The sequence below is a fragment of the Vigna angularis genome, chromosome 3 (assembly GCF_016808095.1).
Source record: "Vigna angularis cultivar LongXiaoDou No.4 chromosome 3, ASM1680809v1, whole genome shotgun sequence".
NCBI classification, from domain to species: Eukaryota; Viridiplantae; Streptophyta; class Magnoliopsida; order Fabales; family Fabaceae; genus Vigna; species Vigna angularis.
In genome coordinates, this window is record NC_068972.1 from 8,820,185 (window position 1) to 8,837,795 (window position 17,611).

Sequence of the window (17,611 nt, forward strand, 5' to 3'; positions counted from 1 at the left end):
TGAACAAACTAATATAATAGACCAACACATAACTTTTAATCTAAAACCTTAAGAGTTCTATATCTCTCATTATGATACCATTGTTCGGTACGAAACTATACAAATACTCACAATTAAAATAAGAGACAAAAAAAATAAAAATAAAAATAGAAAAGAAAATTACTTATCGTTGTCTAAAGAGAAAGTGATAACACTCTCTTAGGAATAGGAAAACAATAACAATTTGAAGTAAAGTTAAGACTACTGCACGACGAATTTAATATTTTTGAATGAAAGTAAAAACTAAATAAGTAATTAAGCCTTTTTAATTTTAAATTTTTTTAAGGCGATGTAAACAAAACTTTATACGAGTTGAACATTTTACCATATATAACTCGACTAAAACTGTTTTAGGTTAATTATTGATTTCGGGTTTCAATCTTAAAAAACAACATGTGTTACATATTTAGAAAATGAGACTTTTATCAACAATAAATAATCTCATTTTTGTTTGACGCGAGGTTCAAGGTTCAATACATCTGTATGTTTTAGGATTAAGCTCACCGACACAATCCATGATTCATTCAAATATAAACTGTTTTTGACAGTTTTTTCCCTCAGATATTATTTAGTGTCTTAAGAATATTACACAAAGTTAAATATTTTCGTTATAACTAAATTTTATTAATATTATTACGATTATCAATACATTTCAGCATAATTTCTGATACTTCTATAAATTTTCTGAAAACACAGTGAACAACTATTTAACAACTGCTGGTGGTTGGTAACATACAAGACTGTGTTCATGTGTTGTGTCTAATTATATGTATATCAAATTAAGCACAAGCCGTGTCAAATTTGGCAAAATTTTCGAAGGTTAGGTTTAATGTTTATATGTATGTTGACTAAAGAATACAAAAGAAATAGATTCATTGGTTTCTTTTACTCATTATCTCTCGACAATGTTCTTTCTTTTTCAAAATTCAACCAAAATTAATTACTAATTTATTTTAGATCTGATCATCAGGTTCAAATTTGCATGCTGGATCTAGGTCAGTCAAAGGAACAAAGAGAAAAATTAAGTGAGGTCAACAAAAACTAAGTTTTTATTCTTCACAGATTCACCCTTGTTGAACCAACATTTTGCAGATATGGTTATTTTCAATCTTGATACTGTCACAAATGCATCACTAGTTCATAATCATAGCATCATACTCAACACATTAATATACACCACACGTTTGAGAATCTTCTGTGATCAACATTTATTACATGTCACAATTACTCTTGGAAAATCTACTCAACCCTTAATGGTGATTCACAATCTACTAAATTCATTTTGGGAAATACTTTACTCAACAACTTCCCATAGTGAAAGTGTTGATAGATGAATTTCGTTGATATATATGTTGACCAAGACAAAATATGTTTAGCAAAGAGAATTACAGAACCAACTGAAGAAAAAAACTCTTGGTGCTCCCATGTGCGCATTCAACTACTTCAGTGAAGTTCTGATACACAAAGCACGAGCAGTAAACAGAAAGAGCAAAAGAAAAATTCAAAGCATTGATGATTTAGTTGACGACCGAATGCATGGTGCTTAATCAATTGCAACAACTCATCATAACAATCATTGGCACTTCCTTATAAATATGTTGTCAGCTTTATGCAATGTGTTTCTCACTTCCTCACACTTTCTTTCTCTCTCTCTCTCTCTCTTTGCTTTGTTGTTTTCTATTCTCCAAGAACTCTCTTTTCTCCTCTTTCTCTCTCTCTCTGTCTCCGTCTAAATCTGATGTTGGACCAGTAGAACTGCTACAAATCTCTGGCATTGGAGTGTAGATCTTATCTATCACTGTGTTGGGATTTGTGTTTGTGCTTGGACTCTGACCCTGTGTAGTACTACAACTCACTTCCATATTGGTTCTTACATTTTCTTTTCCATGGTTTAGAAGGAATCATCTGAAAAGGAATTCCAACCCAGAAATATTGTTGTACTTCTTTTTTCTTCTGGGTATTCGTTGAGTGGCAGAATCATGACGGGTTATTCTTCAAGATTCTATCTTGTTTTGCTTTTGTCCATTTGTGGAGTGGTTTCTTTGGCTTCCCCCATTGAAGATCAGAAGAGAGATAGAATTACCCAACTGCCAGGACAGCCAAAGAATGTGGGGTTTGCTCAGTATTCTGGCTACGTGACTGTGAATGAGCAAAGTGGGAGAGCACTGTTTTACTGGTTGGTGGAGGCACCAGTGAGTCGTCGACCAAAGTCAAGGCCACTAGTTTTGTGGCTCAATGGTGGCCCCGGTTGTTCCTCTATTGCTTATGGGGCATCTGAAGAAATTGGTCCTTTTCACATTAGGCCTGATGGAAGGTCGCTTTACTCGAACCCTTATGCTTGGAACAAGTGTAAGTGAAATTCACATTCCCATTGGTTCTGTTTTTAGTTTTTCACAACGTATATCATATCTTTATGCCTTTTTTTTTATTTGGGGTACTGCAGTGGCAAATATACTGTTCCTCGATTCCCCTGCTGGTGTTGGTTTTTCATATTCGAATAAAACAACAGATCTGTATACATTTGGTGACCAGAAAACAGGTAATGTATTATCTAGTTGTTGTGAAGGGAATGCACTAGTAGATGCAGGATTCACTCTTCATACCAGTTTTGTTTGTTTTAGCAACAGTGATTTGGTTTATGAATTGTGATTTTGACAAGCTAATGTGCATCTGGGATCTGACTTTCCAGCTGAAGATGCATATGCTTTTCTTGTTAATTGGTTTGAAAGATTTCCTCAGTATAAGCATAGAGAATTCTACATTGCTGGAGAGAGTTATGCAGGTGATTTTATTTTTTATATGTCGGTTTTCTTACCACGGAATTTTGTCCCACAGTTATCGATCAAATTTCTTGAACATAATTTTTCAGGTCACTACGTTCCCCAGTTGGGTCAAATTGTTTACCAGAAAAATAAGGGAATCCAGAATCCAGTCATAAATTTTAAGGGTTTTATGGTGAGACTGTAAGAATCTTGAAATAGTTGTGCATTTTTGTAATCTGTAATGTTAAAGGAGAATTGCCACTACCTTGTTACAATCACTAATGATTTTGTTTTTCTCTGTTTATCAGGTTGGTAATGCTGTTACTGATGACTATCATGATTATGTTGGCACATTTGAATATTGGTGGACCCATGGTTTGGTTTCAGATTCCACGTATAGGATGCTAAAAATTGCGTGCAATTTTGGGTCCTCTCAGCATCCATCAGTGCAATGCATGCAGGCTCTGAGACTTGCATCTTTGGAGCAGGGAAACATTGATCCATACAGCGTTTACACTCAGCCTTGTAACAACACAGCATCACTCAGACGCGGCTTGAAGGGTCGCTATGTAAGCTATTTTCTCACTTATTCCATTTACCTATAAACATCATTTCTAATTTGAAGTCCTTTCACTGAATTATAGCTGTCAAAATTCAAGGGAAACTGATGCAACTATGCTATTAGCATTGATTTTTTATATTGCTTATTGAGAAGTTTCCATCAGTATTATCTACTCTAGCACTAGATTGTTTTTGAAGTGGTTAATAAGCTTCTGAAATCTCCATGTGGTAAAAGCTATGAAGCAATGAACGGGAGAATATTATTGAGCAGTTTGATTAAAATCTCTTGGAATTCAACATAGGTTGGTTGGTATTTGCTTATGATTCACTAACAAGACAATATTGTAGATGAAAGTAGAACATATTGGTCCTAAGATGCAGTGTATTTGTTGTCATGAATGCAAGAAATTATGCAGACATCATTCTTGTTTAATTCTTCTGTCTTAAAAGTAAATGGTTACTAGTCTATTTAAGAATAGGAAGAATATCATATTTCCTTCTTTGGCATTTTGCAATTGCTAAACTACCTGAAGAAAAATACATGTTTGAACTTTTCATTGCAAGTTTCAGTCTTCGGATGTATAGCACCTGTAGTTGTTAATATTTGGGTCACAAACTGTTACATTGATATTTTGTCTTTCTTGTTTTCTTTTTCTCTTATGTTTGGCTTCCAAACTCAGCCATGGATGTCTCGAGCATATGATCCCTGTACTGAAAGGTATTCTGATTTGTATTTCAACCGTCCAGAAGTTCAGAAGGCATTTCATGCCAATGTAACTGGGATTCCTTATGCATGGAAAGCATGCGGGTATGCATCATTTATGTGCAATTCTTGAACTGTTTTCTTGAGGCCTATTCTATTTTTTTTACTATAAGTTAGATCTAAAATGTGTTTCTTAGCAGTGATATTGTTGGGAACTATTGGACTGATTCTCCATTATCTATGCTTCCTATATATCAAGAACTTATTAGTGCTGGTGTCCGAATATGGGTTTACAGGTACCTGCATTTTCTTTTTATCTTCTCTTAATTATAGCTTATACAGAAGAATCTACTTACAAAGAGATAGTATAGGTGCACTGTTCTAGAAAAATTTGCCATGTGTTTCTTCAATAGCTTACACACACACACACTTGTTATTTGACTTTTATGTATATATTACTTGTTTATCTTAAAATGAATATTAGGGATTAAAAATAATAATTTCAAATTTTGAAGGTATGAAAAAAAAAAGAGATATTTTACGAAACTAAAACTAAAATTTATATATTTTATAAGAAATAAAAACATTAATTTCATATTTTATAGAGATAAAAATAAAGAAACTTTTTTATAAGAACCTAAACCAAAATAAAAAAACTATGACTGAAAACTTTTTTTTTTTGCAGTATCTATTCACACGACACATCTTTATATTAATCATTGTCCAATAAAAAGTGAAAATGTTTTTACCATTTGATCTTCAATGCATAGTATTTGTTTAACTGTTTTTTAATTATCCCTTGTTTTTTGTGTTTGTGATTGAAAATCTTTATCTTTGTATCTTTGGCTGCAGTGGAGACACTGATGCGGTGGTTCCAGTGACTGCTACTCGATATTCAATTGATGCCTTGAAGCTACCTACCATCATCAATTGGTACCCTTGGTATGACAGTGGCAAGGTTGGTGCAACTTCTATCATTAACAAACTGTCTCATGAGACAGACACACATGTGATATTTTTTTTTTTTGCTGTAGCTAATAATTTTTTCTGTTCTGTTGTGAAGGTTGGTGGTTGGAGTCAAGTTTATAAAGGGTTGACAATGGTTACAGTAAGAGGTGCTGGACACGAGGTTCCTCTTCATAGGCCCCGACAAGCATTCATTCTTTTTAGTTCATTCTTGCAGAACAAGTCGATGCCAACAACAAGTTAGAAATTTGTTCATTACCACTTAATGAATATTCACACAAGTATAGGAACATAAGTACCACCATTCTTGCACTTAGGCCAAGAATAATTACCATTCATATATATATATATATATATATACTGGAACAGTTCGAGACAGAATAAGGAATTCAATCCTCATGAGTTCACACTTGGTTTCTCTGCCTAGAAAATTGATAAAATTTACCAACAGTAGTTCTTCTACTTGTATTTCTTTGTGAAAATGTGATTATTTGTACGAAATGCTATTCTTTATATTGTTTTCGTAATTCAGACCAATTCCATATCTTGTATAGTCAAAGGATGTTGTTCTACTAGTAATAAAAATTTCTTACACTACTATTTAATTACTGCGGATAAACTTTAACATTAATCAAGTGTACTTGAAAACAAATGGGTTGTTGCATTCTGAACTGGAGAAGAGAGATTGAAAGTGACATACTGTGACAAAGCATTCAATGCTATAAAGCCTGCTCGAATGCTCCTTGGTTCTGTCATACATCGCTTTGCTGTAGTTGAACAGATATAGGGGCACTGCACTGGCTTCTGTGACGTTAGATGTATGTAGAGAGAAATTAATAATTAAATTTATTAGATATATGCCAATGCTTTGTTTTTATGATGTTACAGTCAGTGACTTAGCATGTACTTCCAATTCCACTCTTTTGACGAATATTGCGGATTTTGGGGTAATGAGAAATGGTGGACTGAGGCTACCCAATCCCCTTATAAGCTGTACCAATGATTGTATGGCTCGTAAATCAGGATCAAAATATATAATAATAGATATGTTTCTGTCCACTGTGTTTAATTTTGTATTCAGACCATTTATCAGCAAAGTTCATTGTCAAAAAGTGATTCAGAAGGAGAAGAAAAAATGAGTGTGGTTTGAGCGTCTGATAATTGATGCTAATCAATCAAGTCACTAATAAAAAAAGGCATCACCTTCATTTAATTAAGGAACTAGAAAATCACAGTTCTAAAATAGCAAAAGGCACGTTAATTGAACAACTGAAAGGTGAACACTACAGTCTGCGCTGTAGTTTTCACACATTTGTATAATGGTCATGCTGTAGCAGATACTCACTGATATTTTGCCAATAAAACTTTTGGAAGATGGCAATGTTTATGCATTTAAAATTCCATGGTAGAGCACAATGTATCAACAAGACAAGGTGCCTTGCCAAAGGTATTTATCATTGACGAATTAAAGCTCGGTGGAACTTCTTTTAAGAAAAGAATTAGGCTACCTAGTGGAGCCGAAAAGACACATGGTATTGGTGTGACAATAAGATCAGATGAGACAGGATAAGAAAGACAGCATCCCACATACTGTATCATTATTCTATAATACCCGTCTAACAATACCACAAATCTCGTTCATGATTTTGCTTCGCAAAGAAGTCCTATTGGGGTCCATATCTCAAAAGCAGTGGCATCATTTGTAGTTACAAAAAACACCATCACTTGTTCCAAATTCTTTGCTTGCCTTGCCAAAATTCACATGGAATTGATGCTTCTGTATGCATCAGTATTAAGGATAGATACGTCAATTGTGTCATTAGAATACTTAAAAAAAAAAGACCGGGAAAGGAGGGAAGAAGGGCAGATTCGTCACACCAAGACAGAAACTAACTTCCTTAGTAACTAAGAAGGACAATCTCATTTCATTTGCTCATTTTCACATCCCCCAACAAAAGTTAGAGTTTGAAGCACAACATAAACAAAGCAAATTGAGTGTCACCTTTTTAAATGGGAAACAAAGCTGAAGACAGAACAAGAAGCAGCTAACAAATGACAAAGTAGAGATAGAGTTAGAGTTAGAGTGAGAGTGAGAGACATGTATAGGTTCAGCAACACAGTGATCGGGTTCTTGAACTTGTTTACACTTTTAGCATCCATACCAATAATTGGAGCAGGTCTATGGATGGCAAGGAGCAGCATAACCTGTGAAAATTTTCTCCAAACCCCTCTTTTGGTTATAGGATTTGTTGTGCTGGTGGTATCACTGGCAGGCTTCATTGGTGCATGCTTTCATGTGGCATGTGCACTATGGTTGTACTTGGTGGTCATGTTGTTGCTCATAGCAGCACTGATGGGTTTGACCATATTTGGTTTTGGTGTGACTAGCAAGGGTGGTGGTGTTGAAGTGCCTGGAAGGGTGTATAAGGAGTATCATCTTCAGGATTACTCACCATGGCTGAGGAAGAGAATACAGGATCCTCGCTATTGGAGCACAATCAGAAGCTGTATTTTGGGGTCTAAAACTTGTGAAAAGCTTGCCTCTTGGACCCCTCTTGATTACATGCAGAGAGATATGTCTCCAATACAGGTACAACTAGTTATGTAGCTTGTTTCTCTTTAGAACTTGTTTAGGCTTTTCAATTTTTCCATGTCTTAGTTCAATAAAACAGCCAAAAAGACTTTTTTTTTTAATCTTTTCACATCGATCATTGCTAAGTTATAGTTGTTTTGGGTTATGCAGTCTGGATGTTGTAAGCCACCAACTGCTTGCACTTACAACATGGCAGCAATGATGATGACACAAGACCCTGATTGCTACAGGTGGAACAATGCCCCCAATTTGCTCTGCTATGAGTGTGATTCTTGCAAAGCTGGTGTGCTTGAAGACATAAGAGGGAATTGGCACAAGCTCTCGGTTCTCACTGTCACCATGCTTGTGCTTCTCATAGGAATTTATTCCATTGGCTGTTGTGCTTTCAGAAACACAAAAAGAGCTGAAACGGATTATCCCTATGGTGAAAACAGGATGACCAAAGTTCGACCCAGATGGGATTACCATTGGTGAGTCCACAAATCTCCAGAAAATTTAATCATGTTGTTAACTCATTTCCCTTCCAACAATAAAACCACATAAAAGAAACAGATATAGTGTCTTGCATATTGGAAACTCAAAAATTTGTTAAATTTCACCACAATGATCTTAAAAGTCATATGAATGGTAACTTATGATGGAAAGGTAATGTAAACACACTGCTAATAAGCTCTAAATACATGGTAGATTTTATTGATTGCTATAAGCACTGGCTAAAATATCAGAAGAAAAATTTGTGTATACGTTAAAACCTATTTCAGATGCTTTAATTTAAAGTCTTTTGCTTTATGTAAGAAAGGAAAAGTCTTTTGCTTTGGGTATTACTTTTATTGCATTGAAATGTGGGAATTTTGAACAAATCTGAATGGTGATAAATTGAGCACAACCTTTGAATATGAACAATTTAGCTACTGTCTAATGCTTTTTGGTGTGCTTTTTCCCACAGTTGGAGGTGGTTACATGACAGAAGAGAACAACTTTATTAGAAGAGAAACTCTGCTATGAGCCATGTTTGGGTGCTCCATTCCATAGTGGAAGAATTCAGTAGTTTCTCAGTGTATGGTGTAGAAGGCCTAAAGGCCTTTGTTTCTACCACCTTTCCCAAATGGTTGCTTTTGTATGTATAAAGCATAATTATGCTTTTTGTGCAATTACTTTATTTTGCCTTTTCTCATTAGTGAATGATGGTTTTTAATTTTAATACATGAACTATGTGCAACGGGGTTGGATAGAATAGAATAAGCACCCTAATCCCACTTGCTTTTCTGTTCTTACACAAATGTCCAAAAAGTTAAAATAATGGAAGATGGAATAATCGAATAAGTTCTAAGGTAAGACTTTGATGGCGTGTTTCATCCAAATGGAACATCTATATTCCATCTTAGAACAGAGTTAAACCAGAAAAATATCTACAAAACTAATACCATTTGATTTCGTTTGAAAGAGTTAAACCGCTCAGACAAACCAAAATAATTTTATTATAAAAAACAAAACAATACGTACAATTGTAATGCTTCATTTCATTTTATATATCTCAACACTGAGTACAATGTTTAGAATTTAATTAAAATATATTAACAATGTATTTTTTTACATCGCTATTGAATCATGAATCATCATATAAGATAAGATTCTTGATTTCTGGTGATTATAACATAATAATTAAGTTAATCTTTAATTACTTAATAATGTAAACAAAATTGAACTGTTACAATTAAATCCAAAATTAAATTAAATAATGAAAACCACTTGTCTTGACAGTAACCCCAAGACACAAATTCTTCTTTAAGACACAAATTCTACTTTAATTGATTTATTATTGGATGATATTAAGGGATTTCTTTTTCAGGCCATGTTTTCCTTTTGCACTTTACAAATATAAATATGAAAACTTTTACTTTGTCCTTAAAATGAAGTTTTGCAATTCAAAAGTTAGCTTTTGACGTAAGGAAAAACCTTTTGAATTATACTATTTCAAAATAATTTTTAACTTTTGGATTTTGTAATTTGAATATTTTTATTTATTTTCAAACTATATAATTAAGAAGTTATTTCTAAATTATACGATCCAAAAGTTATTTTTCATATGCAAAAACTATTACATATTTTGAACATAATTTTTTATTCTCAAATTGTGCAATCGAAGTTTTTTTTTATTTTCAGATTAAGCAATTTTAAAGTCTTTTTTTTTTCATAAAATAAGGTTTTTGGATTGTGTAGTGTGTCTTTTAAGTTGTACAATCCAATTTTTGGAGTACATATTTTCTTTGAATCCATTCATAACACAAACATAAATAAGATAGAGATGGCAAAGGGGTGGTAACGAGAAGGGGGTGACAACGGCAAAGGGAATTTTGGTCTTTTACCCACCCCTATGACTGTGCACATGGAAACAATGGGGTGCAGAAAAACTGGACGCGATATTAATGAAGCTTTTATGGACCTGTTTGTTCAATTGGGCCCAATAAATAAGGTAATCGATTCTAGGGCTGACTACTGTGGCCTTACCACTTTTCAATTATGAATAGTTTCAGTATTTATGACTTTATTAAGTTTTCAAATTAAGTCATTTATTCAATAACTAACTGATACAAGTTGTATATTATTAATTCGTATAGATTCATAATACACAAATTAGTTAAATAAAAAAATGTATTTTCTAACGTTATTGCAACATATTTATTTTAATTTACACAACTCAATAATAAATCATATCTCCATTTATCTGAAATATTGGTACAATTTTTGAAAGTATTATTGAGTGAAAAATATTAATTAAAATAATTAGAAATCCATAAAGATTAAATGAAAACTCATTTGTGGTGTTGGTATATCCAAATAAAAGACTAATACATTTGATGGTAGGGTTATTATTCTTACTAGAGTGATTAAAAAAAGAGTATGAATTTAGTAGGATAAGTTGTAATTAAAAGTTATTTGAAAGCCTGGCCCCATAGAAGAAGTTTGCAGCACTTTGCCTCTCCCATCTTTCTTCTATTTGGTGCTAGATGCGTGTACAAAATGGAAGAAAATTTAATATGACTGTGATAGTTCAAAGTTTTTAAATTATTTTTTATTACTTTCCTTTCAAATTGGATTTTAATTCTTTAAGTATTTTGTTGTAAATAGTGCAACCTACCTGTTTTTTCAATTTTATAACACTCACCTAAGTTTCAAGTTTTCCATAATAGATTTTTAATTTGAGTACTAGTTATTTCTTTCACTGCTTTTGATCATTAAATTTTTTATTTAAATATTTTCTAATTGTTTTTAATCAATTTTAATGTTTATTTACCCCTTAACTTATAATATGCGTTATACGATTTAAAGTATTGAATATGCATTAATATGTGTCATTTAAAATATATCGCCTATTACTAAAAAGCAAATTAAAAGAATGAAAGAGAATTTTATTTATTTTAAATTAAAATAAAATAAAAAATATAATATTAAAAATAAAATATATAATTTATTAGATACTTAATTTAGAAAATAATCTATTAAGTACTCATAAAGATAAATATTGTGAGAGTCCCAATTATCCATTTCAGAAAACTTCCTTTTTTTCTCTATGAAAATACTAACTCTTAAGAATATTTACTCTCTCATTCAATTTTTGATTCAGCTTTTATCCTATTGAAGATCCAACAATGGAGGGGTGATGGTGCCAAGTGAAAACTAATATTAGTAACATATTAATATATTTTAATTATGAAAAAACAGATTCAAATTTTCTGTTGTACTTTCGGCTGTAGTTTCAAACTATATTAACTTTGATATATTAAAAATAATTATAATACAAAATCAATGTATTTTAAAATTTTAATAGAAGAAAAACACCAAAATTTGAAAAATATAATTGATTTAAAAAAGAGTATTTAAAAGTATTAGCGAAGTATGATAAAAGTGATCAATTATAGATGGCATTTATCTCTAATCATATAACAATACAACACATACTTTATTTTTATAATGTAACTCCTTCTAACATTTAAGTAACTAGTTGACATGTGAGAAAACCCAAACAAAACTCAAAACTATATACATGTAAGTATTTTCGTTATACATTTTTTACAATTATAATAAAACGGAAAATTGTCAATGAATTGAAAATGTATATAATTTGTTTAAAAAAGTTAGGAAACAAAGAGAAGTGTATACCAGTAAATATTTACACTTTAACTTGTATTCTTCATATTAAAATTATGTATATGATCTGATAAGTTATTATGAATTATTGATTGGGAATTCAAGTATGAGTCTAAGTCTTACTTTTGATAAAAATGAAAAAGTAGAACACTATTAAAGATGAAAAACTCATTAATTCATTGCCTTAAAGTTTTGGGTAGAGAGTGATGTCAATTCCTTATATGGTTGGGCTCATGTCTCATTAGTGTTTGTGTGAACCTCATCCCTGTTAGACCTAACAATGATATCAAAATCGATGATTTGTCTCGATGATCAACTCAGACAAATACCCGATAAACTTCATCCTCAATTAACTTATCAAAATATTTTATAAGTTAATTTAATAAAACTGAATCATTTCTTAACATAATATTTTATTAGTAGATTTAATAAAAATTGAATTAAATTTAAAATTATTTTTTTAACATACCATATTCTATAAATTGGTGTGGTCTAGCACATTAATAAATATTGAAGAAGTTGGTGAGAGTGTGTATGCAAGTTGCAAAATGCACATGAGAAAAGGGAATAATTCAGACTTTATTCCTCCAGTTTAGTCTTCATCTCCTTAGACAGAGCATAAACCATTTTGTACGTACCTATATGCAATTATTTCGGTGCTATCTCATGCAACTTTTAGTAGATAAACATCGCTGTAAAGTTCATAACTATATGGCTGAAGTGGCCCAACTAAGGTACAACAATAGAAAAAGTGGTCAGTCACAAATGATATTTTCCTCATTATAAACAAGCATATGGGAAGAAGGATTCTTGATATTTTGTGATTTATCCAACATTTCCGATATTTTTAAATCAATGGTCACATGATATTTTTTTTAAAAAATTCACAAATATAATATTCAAATCAATAGAAAAGAAAAATTATGCAACCATGATAATTTATAATGATAATAATGTATAACCAAATAAAAAATTACAAAGAAAATAAATCATAACTAATTATTCTGTTTAAAATGAAAAAAAAAATTAATTCACACTGAAGGCTATAGATAAATGATCATTTCTAAAAAATAAAATATATGACAAATAGAACATTTATAGATTTCGGTATTGCTTTATCGAATTTTTAACATTATTTTGCGAAAACAATCAAATATCTAAATGTTTAAATTATATCATGTTCTAAAATATCTTAATAATCACATTCTAAAATATCGTATTTTATCATGTTATTTTTTAATTGATTATTATTATAATAAATGTTATTTTACAATAATAATTATAATTACACACGGTGTCATGTTTATGATTATTATTTTATATGATAATCGGACACAAAATTTAATAAGAAGATAACAATTATAACAATCATTACAATTGTTATTTAGTATTGTCACTATCATAAATGTTACCACTAGCTGATGAAGTTAGTGATTCTAAAGGTTGAAAAAGGTTTCCTAAATGAATTTAAATAAAAATTGCCCTGAAAAAGGTTGACTTTAACAACTTTATAATGTTATACAACATGAACGCTCTAGAAACTTATTAACACAATGGACATTATGAATTACACTTTAAGAGAAAATGAAAAAACATATATAATAGATTATTGTATTTTTGCAGTAGAAAATAATGCTGTTTATTTAAAAAAATGTGAAATTCATTAATAAATACAGCTGTCAAAATGGGTAACTCAGTTCTACTCGACCCAGTTCATCCAGGTTGGTCACTTAGTGAACCCAACTTACTTATTAGTGAGCTGAAAAAATTCGAATCCAGTCTGTGGGTTAAACGGGTTGACTTACTTAATTATAAATTTTTTTTAAATAATTTATTTTTAATTCAAATGTAAATAAATTTCATTCTAAATATTAAACTCCAAAGACAATTCAAAATAAATAAATAAAATATAATATAATTCAAGCGTAATAAAAAAACAAGCACTGAACAAATAAGTTTTTAATATTGATAATTTTTGTATCATTATTCATGTATAATATTAGAGTCGATAAATCTATAATATATTTTTCTCTTAAAACATCTTTTTTTATCTCATCTACAATATAATAAAAAATTGCTAATTAATAATATTGAAACACAAAATAATAAATAATTAAATTAAATTAGGTAGGTTGGTAAGCTAACCCGACTCACCATGGACTCAACCTGAATAAGTCAAGTTCTAAATGAACCGAGTTAAAAACTAACCGTTATAAAAAAATTACATTTTTTTTCAAATTCAACCCAACTCAAATTCATAGTAAACTCGACTGACTCTTAGTTTATAATCCATTTTTACAACACTAATAAATACATGCACCATAAGTTCTTTTATACTGTTTTAATATTTTGATTTTGCATATATGTTTTATGACTAATAATAACTAAAGATGTATTACATTAATTATACGTTTTACGTCAATGCATTGATTGGTACTTGTTTTGTAAATAACTCTTATGATTTCTCTATTCATAAATATTAGTTCATATTTGAGTAATAATTTTTCATTTTTTATCTTTTTAAATCATTTGCAAAATGTATTTTTCTATTAATTTATATGTTTCCATATATTTTTGTAACGACTAAAAACAAAACCTTTTCTAAAGTTTAGTACCGAAATTCAACTTCTGATTCACAAACCAATCCTAAAAGCAATTTATCAAATCAGGTTTGCAAAAGTCAAAGTTGGTAGGTCTTTTTTGCGTATTAAAACTTGTGTGTGTTCATTTTAGTTATTTATTGTTTAAAGGTTTAATCATTCACTAAGTCCCTATTTTCGCATGCAATCTCAATTTCGTCTCTTTCTTTCTGAAAATATCAATTGGGTCCCAATTTTATGAAAATTGCAACAAATAGATCCTTTCCGTTAAATAGTGTCAAACGGCGTTACAGTGTGTGTGACGTGGCACACTGTACTCTGACGTGGATGACTGAAGAATCTTTCGTTTTCCTCTTCCTCTTTTTCTTTCTTTTCTTTATCATTTTCTTCCTCCTTCATCCAACTCGTCATTATCTGTATTATCATTTTCTTCCTCCTTCATCCAACTCGTCATTATCTGTATCATCATCCTAACTTCCGACTTCCAAGGTTCTCTTCTCTGAACAATGACTTCTCTTGGAAACACGAAAAGTTTGGTTCCATACATGAACAACAAAGACTGTTCTCAAGGGTTTTGCAGCTTGTATTGTCCACAGCGGTGTTATGTAATCTACCCTCCTCCTCCTCCCTTCGAATTTCCCGCTGATGATTCAAGTCCAAATTTCTCTCCTCTAGTAATCGCTGTCATTGGGGTCTTGGCCAGTGCTTTTCTTCTTGTGAGTTACTATACCTTAATATCCAAGTACTGTGGCAGCAGAGAATCTTCACAAAGCGAAGATCACGAAGAAAACGTTGAATTGGAAGATGATCACAGCCAACATCCACCAACCATTACATATAACCACATACCTCATTCATCTCCAATACCCACCGTGACCCAACCACCTCACCTTCTTCCTCCATTTTCATCATCCAACTTCAAATTCAAATTCAATCATCTTCAACTCTCACAAGAAAAACCCATTCACTCAACAAAACCATACCCTCCAAAACCAATTCACCCCAACAAACAGAAAACCAAATATGCTTCAGCTGATTCCTCCATTCTGTCAACGCCCACAACCTATATCCATCCATTAACCACTAAGAATCCCAAAGACCAGGGTTGCCGTTTGTACCAGGGGGATCCGAGACCGTGGCGGCCCGGGTGGCGTTGTCGGCGGAGTCGTGGACCGGATAGAGGATCCCCTGTGGAGATCGTTTCGTCGTGGCGGCTGGATCGGGGCTCGGCAGTGGCAGCAGTGGCCAGATCTGACGGTGCGGCCCCTGACAGTCTCGGAGGCGGCGGCAGCCAGTATCAATCCGGTGCAAACCTCCCGCGCGAGAAGAAGAGAAAGGGAGCTTGGAGCGGCGGCCGGCGGTGGCTTCGTCCATGGGCATCGGAAGTGGCGACGACGCTGGTTGGAGTGCGGTGGCCATTTCCGGTTGGGACGCCGGCGAGCTGCTGGGAGAAGAAAGAGACCCTGGGTCTCTCTTTGGTCTGGCGCGGAGAAGAACAGGAAAATACTGCTGCTGCTGCTTGAATCAACACGTCAGATAACACGTCAGAGTACAGCGTGCCACGTCACACACACTGTAACGCCGTTTGACACTATTTAACGGAAATGATCTATTTGTTGCAATTTTCATAAAATTGGGACCCAATTGATATTTTCAGAAAGAAAGGGACGAAATTGAGATTCCATGCGAAAATAAGGACTTAGTGAATGATTAAACCTTGTTTAAATATAAATTAATATTCCCATTCCGTCAATTTAACATTTATAACATCAATATTTGAAAGTTTAAAATAATTAATTTAAATAAAATAAAAAATTAAAAACACTGTAACATTCAAATTAGTTTAAACACAATAACTTGCACAAACTCAACTTAAATTCTTAATCTCCGTTAATAAATTATGTATTACTTGTCAAAATCTATAACACCACTATATTTAGGTAAATTCTCAATAAAATCTCTAGAGTCCGAGTTAAATAACACGAACACCTGTAACATCACAATTAAATATCACAAAATATTTTATTACCAAATAATTTTCTAATTTATTTTAAAATTAGGTCTGTAATTCACATATAAAACTTTATAATTATTAGACTGAAACCCACTTTTAGTCCATATCATTTTGTGAAAGTGTAATTTCAGTTCTTGTAAATTTTTAATTATAACTTTATTTTTAATTTTCTAAAATTAAGTCATTTTATCAAATATGCCATCTAATTATTGATTGGAAGCGGTAATATCTATATTAGACTTTATCATTTCAGCGTTGTAGGGTGGACAAAGGTCCACGCCCTATCGGATCCGGTATTCCAATAATCTTGTATCTATAAATTTAATTAAACTTATGATTGGGAAATTAATTACTTAATTAATTAATCAAAAGACATCCTCTGGTCAACTCTCTTTTCTTCCATATAAAAAATTAAGGTTTCCAATGGATGTTTGACTGATTACTTAAGAAACTTGAACTCATCACGTAATCAAATTAGTCTTTATTTACTATTCATTGTTGATATAAAACTAATAAAAATATATTTAAAGTATCATTTATTTCTAATTTTGTCTTTAACTTCCAGAAACTTTCTACAGAGTTTCTTTTAATTTGTAATTTTTTATTGACTTAGCACACAGCGAAAAGAAGAGTTGGACGTAAATGAATTAAAAGAATAAGACTTCTTCTAATTTATTAAATTTACATTATTATGTGTGGTTCTTATATCGACTTTTTCCAATAATGAATACTAATTATTCAATAAGAAAAAGACATAAGCCTAAAACTAGAATAGAAATTTGTGATGTCAACGTAACGTGTTACGCTTGTAAGAAACATGCCCTTGTGGACCCTACAATACAACATGTTGCCTCGATACTATCCTCACTCAACAATTTCACTTTATCTTTTTCAATTTTTTATATAAGAAAAAATATTTTATTTTGGGGGGAAGTCAAGACATGCTCATTAAATAGTTAGTTTCCTTAACCATTTCTATTTTAGAGCAATCTTATCTTCGACCACTTTACTTTTCATCTTCTTTTATTTTATGTTTGTTTTTAAGTTAAAAGTCATATGAAATTGTCAACTTTCTATTAAATAAATCTACATCTATTTAATATCTACTTCAAATATTTGTTAAATTAATATTTTTTCTCTCCAAAATTTTATAGAATTTCCCATTTATCTGTATATTTTGTCATTACCTCCCAGGTCAATATATATATATATATATATATATAT

General features: G+C 31.7%; 2 protein-coding genes across 3 annotated transcripts; both read left to right on the top strand.

Moving 5' to 3' along the window:
- Positions 1-1,430: 1,430 nt before the first annotated feature.
- On the top strand, positions 1,431-5,639 carry LOC108324163 (serine carboxypeptidase-like 27). 2 transcript variants are annotated; one of them, XM_017557018.2, is made up of 9 exons: positions 1,431-2,388; positions 2,483-2,578; positions 2,729-2,821; positions 2,909-2,994; positions 3,110-3,370; positions 4,043-4,170; positions 4,263-4,361; positions 4,918-5,023; positions 5,129-5,639. In XM_017557018.2, the coding sequence occupies exons 1-9, from the start codon at positions 2,019-2,021 to the stop codon at positions 5,273-5,275; spliced, it is 1,386 nt and encodes a 461-aa protein (XP_017412507.1). In that variant the 5' UTR covers positions 1,431-2,018; the 3' UTR covers positions 5,276-5,639. The 2 variants fall into 2 exon arrangements, with proteins under 2 accessions (XP_017412507.1, XP_017412508.1); XM_017557019.2 differs by having other exon boundaries at positions 1,434-2,388; positions 4,266-4,361.
- A 1,280-nt stretch (positions 5,640-6,919) lies between these two features.
- Positions 6,920-8,827, top strand: LOC108325082 (tetraspanin-6). Its single transcript, XM_017558085.2, has 3 exons — positions 6,920-7,621; positions 7,775-8,094; positions 8,571-8,827. The coding sequence occupies exons 1-3, from the start codon at positions 7,130-7,132 to the stop codon at positions 8,608-8,610; spliced, it is 852 nt and encodes a 283-aa protein (XP_017413574.1). The 5' UTR covers positions 6,920-7,129; the 3' UTR covers positions 8,611-8,827.
- Positions 8,828-17,611: the final 8,784 nt, after the last annotated feature.

Coding starts and splice junctions, on each gene's coding strand:
- LOC108325082 (XM_017558085.2), top strand. CDS start 7,130: ATGTATAGGTTCAGCAACACAGTGATCGGGTTCTTGAACTTGTTTACA. Junction 7,622..7,774: donor GAGATATGTCTCCAATACAG/GTACAACTAGTT, acceptor TGGGTTATGCAG/TCTGGATGTTGTAAGCCACC. Junction 8,095..8,570: donor CCCAGATGGGATTACCATTG/GTGAGTCCACAA, acceptor TTTTTCCCACAG/TTGGAGGTGGTTACATGACA.
- LOC108324163 (XM_017557018.2), top strand. CDS start 2,019: ATGACGGGTTATTCTTCAAGATTCTATCTTGTTTTGCTTTTGTCCATT. Junction 2,579..2,728: donor ATTTGGTGACCAGAAAACAG/GTAATGTATTAT, acceptor CTGACTTTCCAG/CTGAAGATGCATATGCTTTT. Junction 3,371..4,042: donor GCGGCTTGAAGGGTCGCTAT/GTAAGCTATTTT, acceptor TTCCAAACTCAG/CCATGGATGTCTCGAGCATA.